This window comes from Wolffia australiana, chromosome 4 (genome assembly GCF_029677425.1).
Source record: "Wolffia australiana isolate 7733 chromosome 4, ASM2967742v1".
NCBI lineage: Eukaryota > Viridiplantae > Streptophyta > Magnoliopsida > Alismatales > Araceae > Wolffia > Wolffia australiana.
The window spans coordinates 3,871,817-3,892,794 of NC_135838.1; the positions used below are offsets into that span (position 1 = coordinate 3,871,817).

The 20,978-nt window shown below is 36.4% G+C and overlaps 1 protein-coding gene across 3 annotated transcripts; it reads left to right on the forward strand.

Moving 5' to 3' along the window:
• The first annotated feature begins 8,588 nt into the window (after window positions 1-8,588).
• IAR1 (ZIP metal ion transporter family) lies at window positions 8,589-14,250 on the forward strand. Of its 3 annotated transcripts, none has more exons than XM_078573379.1 (11): window positions 8,591-8,992; window positions 9,062-9,145; window positions 9,218-9,267; window positions 9,474-9,525; window positions 10,127-10,252; window positions 12,402-12,625; window positions 12,702-12,803; window positions 12,892-12,999; window positions 13,658-13,759; window positions 13,846-13,890; window positions 13,965-14,250. In XM_078573379.1, exons 1-11 carry the CDS (start codon window positions 8,668-8,670, stop codon window positions 14,115-14,117), a joined length of 1,371 nt encoding a protein of 456 aa, XP_078429505.1. In that variant the 5' UTR covers window positions 8,591-8,667; the 3' UTR covers window positions 14,118-14,250. The 3 variants fall into 3 exon arrangements, with proteins under 3 accessions (XP_078429507.1, XP_078429505.1, XP_078429506.1); XM_078573380.1 differs by having other exon boundaries at window positions 10,130-10,252; XM_078573381.1 differs by lacking the exons at window positions 13,658-13,759; window positions 13,846-13,890; window positions 13,965-14,250 and adding an exon at window positions 13,516-13,651 and having other exon boundaries at window positions 8,589-8,992.
• The last annotated feature ends 6,728 nt before the right edge of the window (window positions 14,251-20,978 follow it).

Below are 20,978 nucleotides of genomic sequence, written 5' to 3' on the forward strand. Positions count from 1 at the left end.
ACTATGCAAGCTGAAGCACCGCTTGTGGTAAATGGCTATAAAGACCACAAGCCAAAAAATATTGCCCCTTGGTTCAGTCGTGGAAAACATGGTTTCCATGATTCAGAAGCGTGCTTATCACTTCAAAATTGATCTTTTAAACAATACATCACATGTACCTTATGGGTAAGTTGTTCCACCCTTGACTTGCGTCTTTGAGATTGTTGTGAAGCAGCTCACGTGCCCGACCTCTAGAAATATCCACGCGATCGCATTGCACTTGGATCTCCACTTCCTCTTCAACTCACCTTGAAAATCTTGAAGATATTATCACCATGAAGAAACTCTCCTTTGTTGAGTAGAGAAGAAAGCAAAGTGGAGAAGGGGGGGTTTTCAATTCTGGCTGGCCTGGGTGCTTGAAATAAGTTCCCCATCCCTATTTATATTTTACTTCATTTTTTTCTCAAAACCCCATAAAGTAAAATATATTCATCTATGCCCCTATGGTCTTATGCGTGTGACTCTCTAGGTCCATGTATCATTCTAGTTAATAACTTTAGTGGCCCAATAACAATTATTGACCAACCTTATTAGTTAGCTATATCAACATATATATTAACTAACTAAGGATCGATTTAACCCAATAAATAGGTTAAGTTTCCTGGTCGTTGGGTGCCATGCTACACCTCGTGCTCTAGAAGATACCGAATAGTGGAAAACTCTCTCATGGATCCGTTATCGTCATCAGTTACTCTATATGTATAATTCATTTTCTGCACAAGACTCGCAAATGTCTTAGTGTATGGTTGATCGTCAGACCCTAATCCGTCATTTGATTAGTACTGATACGTGATGGGGATCATTGGAAAACTCTTGCAATATTCTCACTACTTTGGTCAGGGATTTGATGCATAGTCTTCCTTGAGTCGATCTTCTCTTATATAGAGGGTAGATGATCCCGTCTTGAGAAGTCAATCACCTCCTTGAGTTTCTTACTATATGTGAGCTATGACTTGTTTGAATCCCATGATTAGGGGCTCGTAAGTCGTAGTCAAAATGTAGTCGTCCATCCATGAGATGTCCTTGGTGTCTCAGGTCAATGGATCACTTATACAGCTATGACATGAATCAACCTGATTGACATTTTGATATAATACCATTCATGGATTCATATTTATCAATTCAATGAACCCTTTTCCCAAAGAGCGCCCACTATCTTTCTTTGGCATCGCCACACTAATAGCCATAGGATCAATGATACTTATTGAATAATTAGGATCCATTTGTGCTATTCTATATGAATAATTTGATGTCCATCTTGATTATCCATCGAATAGGAATACTTAGAATACATATTTAAAAACTAGTGATCACTTTATTATGATCTCATCATAATACACTATATCATTGCACATATTCATGGACTTCATTATAAACATCACATTGAAATAATAATGAAAGTAATATTTTATTCACTGAACTTAAATAACCATGGTGGTGTGATTTAGATTGACAGACACATAATATCCGTCAAGCCACACAAGTTGCAACAGTGCAAGTTGAAGCAATGCTTGTGGCCAACGACTAGAAAGACTGCATGCCAATAATTGAGAGAGGTATACATAGCGCTAGGACCCCACATGCTCCCGCGTGGGAAAGGTTCATAATTTCAAATTCAAAAGCACTTTGATGTGGGATTTATATGACATTTTTTTTCACATTTCTCGATATGGGATTAATCTTATTAGGCATTTAATCTCAACAATGAGCTAAGCTTTGTGCCAATATAAGAGGAGATGGTGACATTTCACAAGATGCACAGTTTAAACAAAATATTAAAAAACTAGCAATCAGCTTCTACCCAATTTTGGCCAAAGCTCATCTCAAAGCATCTTTTGTAAATGGTGTGTTCTAATCTTGATTGTCAATTTGTTTAAAGAAGATCAAATGGTCAAGATGTATCCCTTTCTCACATTACCTCTGTCTTTCATTATTCTAGGTAGTGAATTACTAATGGAAGGTACTAACATGATGAATCAAGAGGTTCCAAATGGTAATGGTGCTAAGGAGGTGATGCTGACATGGTTCGAAGACTACCGTTGTGATTTAATCATAAATTTTAACCATCCATAATGGGGATTGAACAATGATGGACACCATCATGTATTGTTTCCCCTAGCCATTGTCTCTGTTGTTCATGATTCATTACTTGTGACAACAGGCAAATGTCTACTTTGTGGTAGCCAAAAAGGGCCAAGAATGGTCCCATTTCAACCGGTAACAAGCTTAGAGCAATCCAATCCTTAAAAACCCAAATTTTGTCAATGGGGTGATGATCTCGATTCCAGGAAGAAAAACAATTATTTGAATTCATAAGGGAGAAAGGTCCTCTTCTTTCTTTTAATTTCTCTTTGATTCTTTCACCCTAAGGTGGTGATTAGGGTGCTACCATTTGGATATGAAATATGAACATGAATATGATAAAAACATTGGAAACAATTTGATTTCACTATTGTTTCTATTTTAGAATTGTTTTGTCATTAAACATAATCTGACAGTGATATCCAATAATGGATGACAAAAAGTTTTCTGTATCTAATCCATAATCGTATCTGTTATCTAGACACGTCAGAGTTTTTTATGATTCGATATTTGATATCCTGAATGTATATCAGATATCGAAACATGCTAAGAATATAAAATGCTAATACACGACTCTCTATCATGAAAGAGGAAGAGAGCAGGAGAAAGAGTGACAATCAGAAAGAGACTGATGAACTGGATAGCTAGAGAGAAAGAGAGAATGAGAGAGAAAGTGAGACAAAGAGACAAAGAGACATAGGTACAGAGAGATAGAGAGAGACAAAGAGCAGAGAAGAGGCAGAGAGGGAGAGGGAGTGAGGGAGATAGAGAGTTAGAGTGGAGAGAGAGGGGAGGAGAGCGAGAGAGAGAGAAAGCTGGTAAGTCATCTATATCAATTCATATAAGTGATATTGATATGAATATGAAAGGACACTGTTTGACTACAGGTGGGTCAAACCAGACTGAACCAGACTGTTGATCAGACTTTTTAGGGCTGACCGAACATTTTGGTGTGGGTCCAGTTTGCACGTTTGCCCGTTTCGAACTGGACCTAAGACACTCCAATTAGATATACTATTAGAAAATATTAGTCTCTCCATCTACTTCTATCTCCCTTTCCCTCTTATCCTATCTTCCCCTCTCCCTCTCGTTCTATCTCCCTCTCTCTCGTCCTCTCTCCTGATCTCACTCTGCCCCTCTCTCCCTCTTTCCCTTTCCCTCTCTCACTCTCTTCCTCTTTCCCGCTCATTCTCTCTCCCTCTCTCCCGCCCTCCCTCTCGTTCTCTCTCCCCATCTCTCCCTCTCTCCCTCTCTCCTGCTCACACTCTCTCTCACTCTCACTCTCTCACTCTGTTCCTATCTCTCTCTTCCTCTGTCCCACTCTCATTCTCTCCCTCTTTCTGTGTCTCTCTCTCCTCTATTTTGTTCTCTCTCCCTCGCGCCCTCTATCTCTCTTGCCCACTCTCCTGCTGTCACTCTCCTCCTCATTTTTCTCTATCTGTATCTCTCTCATCCTCCCTCCTGCTCTCGCTCTCTGTCTCTCACTCTCACTCCTTTCCTCCTCTCTCAACCTCAATCTGTTCAAGACATGTCTAAACCAGTTGTGATTCTTCACTGAAAAAGGCTTCAGATTCAAAGCCTATCTTAGTCAAATAAAGGTTTCGGACTCAGAGCCTATCTGAGTCAACTCGAAGAGGAAACTAAACCAACAGGAAATCACTTAATAGGAAACCCATTAAATAAGGACATGTACCCCACTTCAAGAAAAAGGAAAAAAAATTGAAAATGAATGAAGAGACCGATCATGATTCACTTAATAGATCATAAAATAGGAAATGAGCACATGCCCCACTAAAATAAAGACTAAAAATATAAATAAAACAAACTCAAAATGGAAATAGACGTTGTAATGGCCACCTTCATGTTATCGCCTCAACGGCCTCCATACCCTAAAATGAGCTCTATAAATGACTCGACATGTACATGTTTTTTAATACAAAATAAGATTTTTTCTCTTCTATCCTCGTGCTTCTCCATCCTTCTATCCATCTTAATTTTCACTCTCCCGCTCTCACTCTCCTCCTCTCTCCATCTATCTCTAACCCTGTCCGTCTTATTTTCATACCCTCTCTCTCACTCTCATCTCCCCCTCTCTCCCTCTCTTGCCCTCTTTTTTGCTCTCACTCTCTTCCTCTCTCCCATTCTCACTCTCCCCCTCTCTTGCTCTCGTTCTCTCTCCGTTGTTTGCCGTCTATTTTTCTCTCTCCCTTTCTCATTCTCACTCTCTCCCTCTCTCCCTCTCTCCCTATTGAACTCTCTCAGTCTCTCCCTTGAAAAATCTCTCTCTATCTCTCTCTCTCTCTCTCTCTCTCTCTCTCTCTCTCTCTCTCTCTCTCTCTTCTTTCCCCTGTTTCCCTCACTATCTCTCTTCCTCTCTTCCTCTCTCCCTCTCACACTCTCCCTCTTATTCTCTCCCCTCCCTCTTGTACTCCCTCAATCTCGCTATCTCAGTCTCACTGGTTCACTGTCTCACTCTCTCCCTCTCTGCATCTTGCAGCATCTCAGTATCACTCTCCAACACTCCCTCTAACTCCATTTTACTCTCATTCTCTCTCCCTATTTCACACAGTCTCACTCTCTCTCTATCCAACTCTCACTCTCTCACTATCTTTGTCTTCCTCTTTCTCTCCCTCTCACAAGCTCTCATTCTCTCCCCCTTCTTACTCTCTTACTCTCTTACTTTCCCTCTCTCCCTCTCTCATTCTCACACTCTTTCCCTCTCTAATTATATTCCTCACTCTTTCTCTCTCCCTCCCTCAGTCTCTCATTTTTAGATGAAGTCTATTTAGATGCGGTGAGAAGGCCAAGTCAATTTGTCATTGACTAGTCAACATGACCAGCCGAGACCACACCAGACCAAGACAAAGATTGGACCAAACTTCTGGTATAGGTTTAGGTTTTCGGCAAAACCGGACTAAGACCGGACTGTGTTCTCCCCTCGATATGAATATAAAACAAGAAAATATAAAATATATTATCTAAAAATTTTATTCAAAGAAAAATTGTCTATTAGGCATTTTATTGAACAGTTTGGCTACAATTCCATTTTTTCAAATTTTTTTCCTTATTTTTTCCCAAATTTATTTCAATAAAATCCATAAAAGTTAACCATACTCTCAGAAGAATATACCATATGATTATGTGTTGGCTCGGGTTTTACTAAATAAGACAACTATGGTTTCAGCATAAAAGCCAATATACATATGTTGTATCATATTGTGCATTTACACAAACACAAAGTGTGCATTCTATTCTATTATTTTCTTTCTTTTTTATGTTTTTCTCTCTCCTGATAGTCCCTCCTCTCTAACTATTTTCTTATTTCTACCTATACCCATATGCATAATTCTTCATACATTTTTATCCTTCTCCACTTATATTCCCCGTAATAATAATACTAATATCTTGTTTGTAACTCATTTTTTGAATCTTTAAGAATTCAATGTCAGAAAAGTCTTCATAATTCTCTCATCATTGAACATATCATACGAATTCATTAAAACTTTGCATGTGGCTACTAACTAACATGATTCTATTTAAATGAATTACGAAAAAGATATTCATTTTTTGATTGAATTGGTGTCTATCTAGTTCCATCATTCCCTTCTTACATTACAATGTATGACGTAATAGAAAGCATGTAATTTTGTGATTTAGATTCAAAAGGGCAGTACTATTCATGATGACAGTATTAGTGATTAATTTGAACAATATAAAATACTTTAATTTCATGGTTGATGATCTGGTATTAAATATACTACATTATTTTACTAATCTTAGCATGTATGCTCACTCCTATATTCGGTGCATGCTTATCCAATCAACAACACTTTTATGCGAGTCAATTAAAGGTATGATGTGCTGTTTGAATTTAATTTATGAATTTGATATTAATATAAATTTATAATTAATTAATTATAGGTCAATTATGTTTCTTAATGTTTTATGTTTTCGTACAAAACTTATGTTATTAAGCACATTAACATTTTGATAACGCAATTTTGAAAACTCAATAATATATAGACCCCAAAATATTTTATTTTACAAAAAATTTAGTAACTCATTATTTTATTTTTTAAAACCATCTGTCGGTTTCAAAAAACAAATAGTCATATATGTTATTTCATTAAGGAAACTTGAAAATCAAATATGTCATAAATTTTAGTGATACATTCTCTATAAAATTTCAAAATATTGGTCGCTAAAATCAATCTAATAAAATAATAAATTCAAATATGTTAACAACAACACATAGAAGTTCTATGTACTGAAATATACTTTTATAAATTCATGTACAAATTTTACAACCAGGGTTGATTAAAATGAAGCTTGTACCACAATACAAAAATGTAGGTTAACTAAAGAATTTCTCACCACTGTTAAAAATATGTTAAATACATATTACTGTAAATAAGGAATGTTGATACTTTCTTAGAGTGATGTGCACTCTTTCCAGATAGTTTTATTGGCCTGGATGCTTTATGATTTGAGAGTTTCTATATTATATCATCAAATTCAGTTTATTTTGATTGATCTTCTGCACAAGCTTTAAGCCACATAATACTCCCCTCTAACAGTAGGACATGGGGTTGCCCAGGACCTGTAAATAAATATTGTGCTGAGCAGATAACTCATCCAGATTCAGACAGTTATGGCTATGAATAGGGTTGGACATTTAGGACCAAGGACCGGTTTGACGAGAATGAACCGAGACCATTGGTCGTCCATTTGAGGGTCAACTGGTTAGATGGGTAGGTTTAGGCCCAAGGGTCAAACTGGACCGAAACCGGAAGTAAAATACTAAATATTTATTTAATAAATATTTTTAGAATTCTAAGAAATATTAAACCCAACTCTTCAGAGAGGTTTCTATTGATCTTAGTGTCACCACCGTATATTTGAGCATCTATGGGGACCCACTTGATGTAGAGGAGTTTTTATCTGAAGGTGGTTCTCCACGGAATGTTTATGCATTCTCCATTCACGTTGATAGTTATTCATGAAGAAAGGGAGGTGTGGAGGGAGAAAGATCTAAAGAGGGAGATTGAGAGGGGGAAAGAAGGGAAGGGAGGCAAAGATGAATTCATTATGAATGGTTCTAAAACTCATTGTGTGAATATTCAACATAACCGTCAACATCAATTTTTTAATTTTTTGACATTGACTGGTCAACCTAACAAACTGGGATTGGTCCAAACTGGACCAGGACTGAACAATAATGAACCGGACAAGGACCAAACAGTAATTCACTGGAACCGAACTGATTTTAAATTAAGGTTTGCGTCTTTGTGAAAAATCCGGCCTGGGCTGGGACCGTCAAAACCCAGCTATAAAATCATGTTTGCTTCTGCATAGGATTGTCCAAGCTTAAACCTTTATCTACTAACATATCTTACACTTGGTAAAAATTGAACCTAATGGACTATTGTGTCCTTATTATATTTTTTCAGCTACTTACAGTCAAAAGTCTTTCCCCTAAAAAATGAGATTTTGTATCTGGGTGAAATAAACAGTCATGTTTGAAAGAAAACATGGCTTTTTAAAAACCTTTGATTTTGTATTTTGCATATGCATCCTTGGGCTCTAATTGACAGAAAAAAGAGGAATCAGTGAAGTTTCAAGTTCATAGGATTTAACCTTTAAAATATTGTTGTTGTCACATTACTTGATATCCTTGAATATTTTCAACATTTACGAAATTGAAATGACCGCATAAATTTGCGCAGCTTATTTCCAACTTTCAAGAACACACTCAGATCAGTGTCACACTTCTCTCCCAACTTGTTCTATAAATATCTGATTATTAGTTTTAATTGGGTTATTTTTTACCTCTAATTTCCCCATGGAAACGTAAATAAGTTCCACAGTAACCTAATTCCTCTCTTAACTCAATAAATTTGTTCCACTATAGCTTAATTCCTCTTCAAACTCAATAACTTAGTCCCGCAATAGCTTAATCTTCCCAATTGAAAACTTAAATTAATTCCGCAGCAACCTATTTCCTCCCCAAACTCAATAAATTACTTCCAGAGTGGCCTAATTCCTCTTCACACTGAATAACTTAGTCCCACAATAGCATAATTTTCCCAGTTGAAACTTAAATTAATTCCACAGGAACCTATTTCCTCCCCAAACTCAAGAAATTACTTCCAGAGTGGCCTAATTCCTCTTCAAACTCAATAACTTAGTCCCACAATACACTAATTCCTCTCCAAACTCAATAACTTAGTCCCACAATACTCTAATTCCTCTCCAAACTCAATAATTTAGTCCCACAATACCCTAATTCCTCTCCAAACTCTATAAAATCCTACATTTGCATGACCGTATGCTCTCCATGAGCATTGATTGCCCTTATCAAAGTAAACATCTCTTAAGTAATAAATCTTTCAAAAATCTTAAGAACTATGGCCTAAAGATTGAAAAATTTTGATTATTTAATCATCAAATGGAAACCATTGGCCTTAAATTTAGTCAACCTTGTGATATCTGCCTACAAAAACTCTCGAAGTCTGCGACTGGATCGACGATTTCTCCAACGGGGAGATGAACGGGGTTGCTGTCTCTCAATTCTCATTTCTAACGATTCTTCTTCTATCTGCCTTGTGTTCTACTGGTGATGGGTCAGCTGGAGTTTGTTCTTTCTCTGCCGGCAATGAAGCAGATCAACACCATCCCCATCATCATCACGATCATCACCATCATCTCCATGGTTGCGGGGATCATAACCCACAAACCCAAGTTCGAAAGCTTCCAGAAGAACTGGCAGAAGAAGAAGATCTCGCTCAAGAAGGTTTCTCTTACGTGCATTCTTCGCATGATCATGATCATCATCACCATTACCAAGAAGAGTTGAAGCTTTCTTCTCTGGGTAAAATTTTGTTTTTTGAGAAAATTCACATTTTTTTTCTTCTGCTCTCTTAACCTGGGATGCTTCAAGGTCTCTGGGCACAGGCCATGGGTTGTTCGCTTCTTGTTAGCATGGCGTCTCTGATCTGCCTCGTTCTTCTTCCCGTCTTCTTCTGTGAGTATATTGTTCTTGCCTGATTGGAAGTCTTGGTTGTAGTTTAATCGATAAATTTGATCTTCTTTGTAGTCAAAGGCAAGCCATCGAAGCTGCTTGTTGATTCTCTGGCTGTATTTGGGGTTAGTCTGTTCCAAGTTCCCGAATACTAATTACATAAAAATCCAGGAAAACAGCTGAAAAAATAGTAATTACCCCTCAATTCTGATAAAAATGATACGTTTTTTTAGTTAATAGTATTACCAACTCTTTAGAAAAGTCCTACTTTTCTTTTCCTCATGTCTTGTAACTTACTCTGGAAATCTTCCCCACGATTTTTCTCGCACAGGCTGGCGCAATGTTGGGGGATGCATTTCTTCACCAATTACCTCACGCTTTTGGTAATATATTTTTTTTCTCACCATTCTTTGATAGAGACATTTTTATATTCAAATTCTGGATTATTGGTCCAATTTCCTGACACAATTATTTTTGTAACAGAATTTAAAAGGTCACAGTTTGTGGCTGCTGAAAGTCACCTTTTTTCCTTATTGGTTCCTTCCGCCTTGAATCAAAACACTTTTCATCACCTGTACTCCATTTTTTAAAATTCTCCTAGACAGACCAGAGTTTAGCTTAATTTGAGAATCTCCTTCCCACCTCAACGTCAGCATAATTTTGATTAATGGTTTTATTTTCTTGCTGCCAGGGTGTAAATATTTTATTGTCTAAAGCTTTTTGATAGAAGACCCATTGGGATGTACCTACAGAGGCCCAATTACATGCTCAATGTTTTTAATATTATTCCGCATCAGAGCTTGCCAATTCGTAGCCTGTCTTCTATCTTCTTGAAATTTTCTTTCAGTTTACCAATCTCATCTCTGTATTAGCTCAGAATTCTCTGCTATTGCATCAGCTGTTCAAGTATATTGTCTTATTCTAGTTGCTTTTTATTGTATGCCTTAAAGTTTTTTCTGATTGCCTCTCATGATTTTTAAAAAGGAGGCGGACACTCCCATGGACATGATGGGGATCATCACGAGAATCATTCTCATTCTGAACCTTATGCAGTGGAAGGATCCCACGCACATTCTCTGAAAGATCTTTCTATTGGGATCTCAGTTCTTGGTAAGATGATTTACTCCAAGTCTTTATGGTGTTAGCATCAGTTATTTCTTTCGTTAAAGTGTTGGTCTTGTCCCATGGTTGCTTTCTATTTGTCATTATGGTAATTTTTATGTTGGCCTGTGGTGAAGCTGCCCGTCAGTGCAACCCCTCTGGCCTCACTCCTGCTTATCTAGACAACTCATGTGGTGGGGTTGAGGAGGAAGAAGACCAAAAATGTACTTTACTCATATGGTCGCGCCATATTTATGGGGTTATGATTCAGTACCCTCCTCTGTACTGAATTGTAAAAATAGACTAGATTTGCAAGAATAACACCAGGAAAAATGATGAAAACTCCTTCCACAAAAAAATAACCAGTTCGTTAACCTTGAAAGGAGAACGACGGGAAGAGAAGAAGGGTGGGGAAATAAAAAAAAGCAAATGGTCTCGGCGTGGCTTGATCAGCTGGCCACTGGGTAGAGAGTAACCGGATTGGTTCTCCCCTTAGTCTTGGAGGATCTCCTTGACTGCCTTCTGAAACCACCAACTCTCCAAAAACCGCCTCCATTCTTGAGGGGCTCTCCCTTATTTAACATATCGAGCATTTCCAATTTTAGTAAGGATCTAAACAAGCCTCCCCACATGCCGTTTACGTTTATATTTCCTGATTTGGCTCGTATCAGGTTACAACTGAGCTGAATTAATATCGGATGTAGAAGGTTCTAGAGAACAACAAAAAGTAATGGTTCTATATAAGCGCGTATAACAGCAACTCTAGAAGGGTCTAGATTGGAATGATGACATAGAAGGTTCTAGATGCTTGCCGGCTGATATTTTGTTGCACCTCAGAGTGAAATATGGCAAGACAACTAATCTTAGAAATATATATATATCTCTCTCTCTATCTCTTACACTCTTCTCTGCCATTTTAGTGCTTTATTATCAAATGACCTACAAATACTGTGATCCAATGCTTGCGGTGCTATTTAGCATAAAGGTGAAAGATCAGTTTGAGGATGTAATAGTAAAGAGATAATTATCATAAGCCACAAGGCATGAAAGTTAATTATAGTCAAAACATAATCCTCTTTCAAAGTCATTGTAATATGGATCCTCATGATCCGATCAAATAAGCTTGTTATTGAAAAAAAAAAGGTAAGAAAGATTCACCCACAGAATGAAGTGCTTCACATTCAGTCACGGAGGACTTCGCACCAGAAAACATTCAAGAACTAGAAAAATGAGTTCGCTTGGAGAAAAGAGGAATATTGATTCACACCAATAAATGTAGAATAGATGGAAGTCACTGGATCAGCAAGACGTTGCTCCTGAATTCGCTGGACTGGCTCCCACCTGAGATAGCCTAGAGAATCTCTTTGTTACCCCATATCCCATCCCATTCCCTCAAGAACCTCCCAGTATGAAAAAAATGCCTTTTGTTGAGGGTGTTCCCCTCACGTGCTAGTCTTTGTTTGTATTTCCGGGGTAGACTTGTATCACATTGGTAGTATATGACCTAGAGGAATGATTTGTTTTGAAGTTTTCGAAGCAAAAATCTACAAAACCTTTTAGCATGGCCTATAGATTAATATCATTAATTGGATACATTGGGGACTTATCTTATGATTGTAATATTTACTCATCCCAATTTATTTTTGGAAAATTAACTGAAACCTCCATTAATCAATTAACCTAACACCCTAGCATATATTTGTGAAGCTCAACAAGACCATTTCATGGTACCTAATTACTGCAGAATGATGAACGAGTTCCTTACTGGATGAAACAATGATTCATGTCATAAACCTTTGCAGTTTGTTTGTTTACGCGGATTTAGCATCCAAGTATCTCTTTACTCGGGTTATATCAGTTAGGTTTTTAATTGTCAAAACTTAATGAAGTAGTGTGTGTTTGGAGTTCGGATTGAGTGAGTGATCCTACTTGTCTTATTCCAGAAAAATAAAAAGGAAAATGAAAACGTCTTGGCTACGAATGTATCCATACAGAAGATTAGAGGAATGTCAAAGTTTTAATCTCCCTATCTAAGACACCCAATTAACTCTGTTGAGGGCCTAAAATAGTCTAATAAGGATGCTAATATTAATGATAACGACAATAATGGCCTTGTGTTTGGCGATTTTTGTGAAAATTAACTGAGTGGATATTTCAGGCGGTATTCTCCTGTTCTTACTTGTCGAGAAGATAGTGAGGTACATTGAAGCTGCGTCTGGAGAGCACAACCATGCACCAGGCCATGGACACCACCACCACCACCATCGCCAAAAGAAGAGTGAGGAGAAGTCTGAGATGTCTAATGGGAGCGTTATGACGTCTGAAATCCATGACAAAAGCAACAAAACAACGAAAAGGAAACTAGCTTCCAGTTCACAAAAGGTATCATTGCCTATTTTCCTTTGATGGATCAACTTTTGTTTTTTCCCCTTTTAATGCTTTATCTGTATATCTCAAGGGAGTGTCATCTGCTGATGATGGTAGTACTAATAGTGGGAAGGCTGAAGAGGCCAAGTCGAACATTGTCTTTGGTTACCTCAATCTCTTCTCTGATGGTGTTGTAAGATTGTTTCCGATAATCTTCTGTGCCTAATACTTTTCTTATTCATAATCAGTTATATTAAGAATTGCTCATTTTATTTTCACAGCACAACTTTACTGACGGAATGGCTCTGGGGAGTGCGTTTCTACTCCACGGCTCTGTGGGAGGATGGGCGACCACATTGTTCTTGCTTGCACATGAGCTCCCTCAAGAGGTCCCTCGCCCATCTTTATTCATCATCTTATCACTGTTATCTATGTTTAAAATAGGGTTGGCAGATAGTGATGAATTTGTCTTGGGATGATGATATGATAAACTATCATATCTAAGGGCATTTTAGTCATTTGGCACATTATGGACATTTAAGTAATTTTTCCTTGTGTAATTCCCTTAAAATAATGGAGGCCTCCCTGTAGGAAGGCAGCCAGAGACACGTTATCAAGTTTGTTTTTGCTGTGTCTGTTTTCCAATGGGATACCAATACTGCTGGTGAATCTCCCTGGGCAATGCCCATTCTGCAAGACCCTCTCTTCCTTGTATTGTGACGTCTTTTCTGCAGATCTCTCTCTTCTCCCATTCTTCCCCTTGCCTTCAGTTTGCTAGATTTCTTTCTTATCCCGTCAACCCCCAAAGATTTATTGTGCTAGATCTTAGATCGAATTGAGTTTCATTGAAATATTTTAAGTAATGTTACGTTGAGTTGATATTTGTTGTGGACATTTCATACAAGGTCAATGATGCGACAATGTCAAGATGAGGATGAGGCAGTGGCAGGATGATGATCAGGATTTGTCATCGTCCCATCATCATTATGGATGTTGATCTCTAGTTGACAGCATTCTGAATTCTTTTGTTTTCTTTATTGTCTCCAGATAGGTGACTTCGGGATCCTTGTGCGCTCTGGCTTTAGTGTATCGAACGCCCTTCTGTTTAATTTTCTCTCTGCACTGGTTGCGCTGGCGGGAACCGCAGTGGTAGATTTCCCTACTTGGAGTTCCCATTTATCCCTTGAGGACAAATAATAGCACAGGAAAATCTAACCATTCTCATTATCTTGCAGGCTTTGCTTCTGGGTAGGAATCCGGGGCACTCGTCCTTAATTGAGGTAAGAGGCTGCCTGCTGGAAAGTCAAAAACATGATCAGGTTGGGCATTGACCATAGATCGTCAATCTGTGCAGGCATTTACAGCTGGTGGGTTCATCTACGTTTCAGTTGCAGGCGTGCTTCCGGAGATAAACAGCGGAGATTCAACCATCAAAAGCAGTATTATTCAGATAAGCTCATTTGTCCTAGGCATGATTATAGCCCTATCTATCTCTCTGGTTGAATAGATAATCAGAGACATGTTACATGTGTATGTTGGCTCAATTATTGTCTTACCCAATTTTTTAAAGAACATGACGTGGGCCTTTTTAGCCAACCTGATCTCTTGACTTGGCATGTCATTTCATAAATTTTTCAAAACAGAGTTTGTGTATGGTAAAAGTTCAATTCAGCTTTGAGATAGGTAACCAATCTTTATGAAGAGATTTGCTGCTTTTTGCTCTGTGAAGAGCCAAATGAAGCATAGAACAGGTTAGGGTCGCAGGATGATGCTGAATCCATTCTTGTTTTTGTCATCCGTTTTTTGCACTAGACAATGATTAAATGAACTGTTCGTATGATAATGACGATGATTACATTGTCCATCAGCATTGGCCTGAACTATTCCGTACCTTTGGGGAGATCCATTATCTATTTGATTTATGCTTTATTCTTGGAAAAAGAGTACACAATCTAATTACAGGGGAGAAACATGCTCTACCTTTAAAGACTAAAAAATGGCTTTTACAAAGCGATAATCTAACTCAGAAAACTAGTTATGTATTTGATTGGATAGCTTATTTGCTTTTTAGGTTTATTTTAAATTCACATGATGCTCCATAGAAATAAAAGTTCAACAATCTTCACCAACAGGATCCCAGCAATTAATTTGTTTTACTCTAGTCTCAGGTTTTGAACATGTGGTTTGATTTTTTCTCCCTTATAACAAGACATTATGAAAAATTCGTACTCTTGCTAAGTATGTGGGTTTATAATGTTGATAGTTAATGATCACTACGATTCAATTACAGGTAATCTTCTATTGGTTGCAAAATTTCTGAACGAAATTTAAAAGTACCGGAGCAAACTTAAAGATAAAAGAAAGATGGTGAAAACCACGAACAAATAATAAAATTAGAAGATATATTATTTCACTGATAGCTTTGGTCAATTGAAATTTGAAGGAACATAATTCCAACAAACCAAGAGTATCAGTGTGATCATCCTTGAAGCAATAATTGACCTGTATAAGCTGTTTTATCTTGACCCATTTTGTGTTCACATGCAAGCATACCCACATAGTATTGGTCCTCTCGCAATCTTACATAAGTTCCATTATCTTTTGTAGACATCAACCATTTTGACATCAATGTCTCATCAGAGAGCAAATAATTACCATCATTGTCGATTATCTGGGCCTTGAGTGACAAAGATTGCCCGACTGATTAAATACATACAGGAAAAAGTGATAGTGAAATAACACAAATAAGGAGAGTTGAACTTGTTTTTTAAATTATTAATTTTATTTGTTTAATCTAATTATAATATTTAAGGACAAATGCCCACCACTATTTTCACCATAAGACAAAGATTACCCTATTTTGGGAGACAACCTATTTTGTTCTGTAATCCAGCCAAACCGAGTCACTACATCTCTGAATACTCTTTAGCTAAAACAAATAGATTGTTCACGTACAAATACAATCTTTACTCTTAGCACTCTTGTCTTACAACACAATCCAAATTTCTCTAGAATGGAGAAACTTCCAACTTTTCCCCTCAAGTCTTTATCATGAGCACCTATAAATATTTCCATCAGGATCTCAACAGGGCTCTGAAGAGCCTAGGACACCAATCCTCTTCTTGTGTATTTTGAAGACAAGTCTTCCAACTGCGGTTCTTCAACCAAAAATGTTAGTGCAGTATTTTCTTAGCTATGGCTCTCCTTTTCTTCTCTTGGATGTATCAAATTATACGGCATTTTGGTGCAGTGAGATTTAAAATAAGGTTTTCCTGGATGAGATTAAATATAATGTTCTGATTAAATAATGTAGAAAAAAGTTCAAAGGGATTTCGAAAAAAATAAGCGGATAATCACAGAATTGAGATTTGCCGTTCAAAATGAATATTCAAAATAGCTCTCTGATTCAGTTCTATAGACAGATTTCCAAAGGGATTTCAAATGCAATAAGCTGATAGTCACAGAACTAAGATTTTCAAATGATTAATGTAATAGAAAATTCTGGGTAAATGTATAGACAGTCTATCAGAGACATTTCCAAATGGTCTACAAAATAGTGCAAGTACAGATGAAGATTCAAAGTTAGATCTGAAAGAGAAGCTTTGAAGAATTACAGAATCTTATTTTGAGTTCTTTGTGAGCTAGAAGTGCAGAATGAATTGGCCTTTTACATGAATATCCCAAACTAAAATTTTCATTCTATTTTTTTTATTAAACTCATGACACAAAGAAACATCAAATTACATTCACAATGTCAATAAGAAATGGGCAAGAAAAATCAGAAAATCTGACGACATAGCCTCCACTTTGAACTTTGCTCAAAAATCGGATATGTTAGCCCTTTGATTAGCCAAAGGAGAAATAGAGAATAACAACTCCTCAGCCACCCTTTTATAAATTGATTCATCAAGGGAGATATCAGATAGCATCAGAGACCCACATTTTTGAAATATTTTCACGTCTATATTTTCAGTGCCACCAACGAGCACCTACAATAATACAGTTATCTCTGTCGGGCCCTTTCTATTTGTATCAATGAGAAATTCTCAACTATCTTATGAACTTAACTTTCATTGTGCCATTCCACTTTAAAAAAAGCCACATGGTTTCTGACTTATAACTATTGGAATTATAAATTTAATTTTTTAATGACCCTTAATTTTTTTTCAGCTCCTTAGTCAAGATGGGTCATCTATCTTTATGTTGTCTTCTAAGAAGTTTGTACAAAAGCAACTCAGACAGCTTCCTAATTATTAAAACAAAATAATACAGGAAACCCAAATACTCAAAATAATACATACAATCAACAAAAGCTGATATCATGAAAATCAAGAAATGCAATTTCAACAATTAAAAAAATCATTTCCTTCAAAATTCATTATTTTTTGTCTTATAATTGTCAACATCATTTCCAACAATTGGAAGAATTTGGATATTTTAAAGGATTTTTTATTGAAAGTGTTGGTCACTACTTTGCTTGATTAGCTGATCATTTTATTATTATTACCATATTCAATGGGGTGTCTATATTTTTTATTGATGAAGTAACATGTGTCAGTTCAATAACATGTACAGATTGTATTTTGCCTCATCTGATTTTAGTGCAAGAAAATATACAGTTATTAGAAAAGAAATGGAAACAGAGGAGATATGAGAACTCTAAGTAAAGTAAGATGAATGGTCATTCGATGCATGTGAAAACAGGGAGCCAATATGATTTGTTTGTGAGTATTAAGAGACAAATTTTGATTAAACACCATTACTATAATATTGAATGGCCCCAAAAGTAACAAATCTAATATAATGTGTCTCACATCTAGATGGAGAAGCCTAATTAAATTTTCACATTATTTTATATTGTTCCATTGACCCAGATATTCATTATGATGTACTTGTGAGAACTCAGTCCTCGATCCAAATGATGATAGTTTTATACCTTCAAAGATATAAAATTTTTATTCAAAACCCAAGGCCCTTGCATGTCAAATATTTCCCTTTTAACTGTCACTTTGACTTTTATCGTATAACTTTTTCTAGGTACAGACTAATTTTTTTTTTTCTACTAATTGAGGGATATGTAGGGTGTTCTTCTCAACTTGTGTCAGGACAATTCATTCTTCACATGTTCCTATTAATTGTTTTGCTGAACATACATCCAATACGTTCAATTTTTCTGGGTGAAAATTTAACAAGTTTGTATCTCACAAATGCTCAAATCTACTGATATTTTTATAATGCAAGCGTTTTATCTGACATTAGGTACACTTTAATATTGCATGTAACAACAGTGCATGGTTAATTGGCTCGATGTTTACTCTGACACAAGTAGTATTCTTTATAATTGTAATCATATATCATGCTGTCTTGATTATACCTGGATTCATTTTTACTATTTTTGGATAATGACCTAGTTCAATGTTGTCTATCATGACCATTGATTTTCCCCTTTATATGTTGAATCCATATCTGATCAACCTCAATATGTGCCCTCAGGTGGGACATTTGTTTTAAAGCTTGAATATTTAAAGAATATTTAAACCCATGATTTTTTAAGGATTGAATGTAAGCAAACATTTCGGTTTGAAATGTAAAAGGAATAGAACATTAATTCCAGATTATCAAGCAATCACTTTATCCTTGTCTTCTTATTGAGTTACTTGAGTTGATCTTATTATTGTAACCATTATTATAAGTATCACCATGATTTCGTGTTTCCCTTTCCCCTGTGAAGTATATTTCAGATGAAATTGGAAATATTCAAAATACTATGTTTTCTCTTCTTGGTTTTGTCCAGACTGTGAAGCTGTTTGAACCTTTTCATTATGAAATTTGGGGACCTGCTATTTATTGCTTCTTTTTGAAAAATATCTTGAATACATAGAAAGTCCATGACTTCTCCAAGGTTTCATTGTTTACCACTTGAGAGATAAAGTAGGTGTTATAATAATATAAAAGATATTTGCGCAAGAAATGGGCATCAAATATGATGAAAATAAAACTCTTTTATCCTCATAATATATATATCCATGTAAAATAACTAGTTCAGTTAGGTTTCTATTGATGGAAATATATGTGTCCGGGAAGCCAATCACACATCCCACATCTCGTTCGATGTTCATTGGTAGAACATATTCATTATAATGCACTTGTGATGCTTATAATGAAGTCCATGAATACATGATCGGACTTAGTGAATTATGATGAGATCATAATACGGAGATCACTAGTCTTTAAGCATGTATTCTAAATATTCCTATTCAAAAGATACACGAGAAGGACATCAATTAAGGCGGATAGAATAGCACTATCTAGCTTCACTCATATGATGAGTATGGCCGGTCCCGTAGCCATTAGTGTGGAGACACTTAGTATAGATAGTGGGTGCTCTTTTGGGGAAAGAGTTCACTGAATTGATCTGTACGAATCCCTGAATGGTATTATACCGAACTGTCAATCAGGTTGATTCACGTTACGGTTGTGGAAGTGGTCCCTAGACCTGAGACACCAAACATGTCTTGTGGACGGACGATTGTACTTTGACTGTGGCCAACGAGTCTCTAATAATGAGATTCTAAACGGTCTTAGTTTGGGTACATCAAGAAGTTTACGAAGACGATTGAGTGGTCAAGATGGGATCGTCCACCCTCGATATAAGAGGTGACAGCTCAAGGAAGACGATGCGATGAAGTCCTTGGCCAAGGCAGTGAAATATCAGAGAAGAGTTTTTCGATGATTTTCGAATGCATCAGTACTAACTTGGATGACCAATTAGGGTTTGATAGTTGACATACCCTAAGTCATCCACATGGTAACTGATGACGAACAGATTCCATGAGTGAGTCGATACACACTCCTTTGTATCTTCTAGAGCGCGAGGTGTAGCTTGGCACCCTACATGTTGGAGACTCAACCTATCGATTGGGTTCAATCGATCCAATGTTAGTTCATCTATATGATGATATAGTTATTTAATTTGGAAGGCCAATAAAGGTTATTGGGCCGCTTGAGTCATTAACTAGACTGATACATAGGCCTAGAGGGTCACACGCAAATGGTCTTCTGGAGGTCGGAAGATATACTTAAATAGGGAAATGCCCTGAACGAAAATCACCCAGGCCAGAATTGGTTAGGGGCCTTTCCCCTTCTTCTCCCTTTTTCCCACCCACCATTTCCATCCTCGATGTAATTAGGACGATGTAACGATGGCGACGGAGATTGAACGGGGGTCGTCAATGAGAAGGAGGAGATTTGACGTGCCGAGGATTGTGTGGATACGTCTGTAGGATGCATGCTTGAGCAGCTCGACTTGTCTTGCTCTAGGATCGAAGAAATCACGGATGTGATCCATGCAAAGGTACTTCATTTTAATGATTTTATTGATGCCATTTAATTCACAAATGTCTTCCGCTGCGTATTGTTTTGATTTGTTCATCTAGATCTAGGCCTCTAGAACCCAACATCTATGGGATTCATTCACTCATTTGCTCGTGTGAAAACATATTTTTGATCTTAAGAAATATCATATACTTGATATTTCTTGTTCCTTGATTCTCTAAATCAAAGTTTTTGGTTATTTTCACCAATCTTGTTATTTATGTACAGTACCTAATTAAGCATGCTCTTTCATATGATAAAAATACTGATCAGAGAAATTCCTTTCACAAAACATCTTCCGTTTGTTCCAATCTAATATCTTCAACCCTACTTATTTGATTTGATAATTTTATTATCACAATAAATAAAAGATTTCTAATTGAGAAAGTAAATGCATAATATGAAATTATTTCATACAACTATATCAATCAATGTGAATTATAATATGATATCCTTTATTTAAAACAAAATTTTCATTTGTCATCTCTCAATCCATTGACTTGAAAATTGTAGGATAAGTTATAAAAATACTTATTATTTATAAGCAATTAATTACATGGTTGAGTGCCTGTTGATTCAGTTTTTAGTGGCACATAAAAAAATCAAAAATAATTTGATAAGAAAATTAAAAATGTTTGATGAAATCTCGATTGAATGATGATAAGATTAGATGGATGTAGTTACATATATAAATTGGAAATTATGGGCACGAATTCACACACAGCAGATTTTTCTGAATCTGAATTAAAATAGGCAATATTTAATTCAATAATGTTTTATAATAATAAAGCTTTGAATCCTGATGGGGTCATCCAACATTAGAAATACATATACTTCTTGACTGTAGGACTTGCCTTCTTAAACATGCTCTTTAACTGCTTTTGTGAACGCAATCTAAGTTATGGTGTTTATTGTTTTTAAATAAATCTTGTACTTTAAATATATTAATTTTATGAGTAGTATTTAATATAAATGAAGAAATATTTATGGAAAC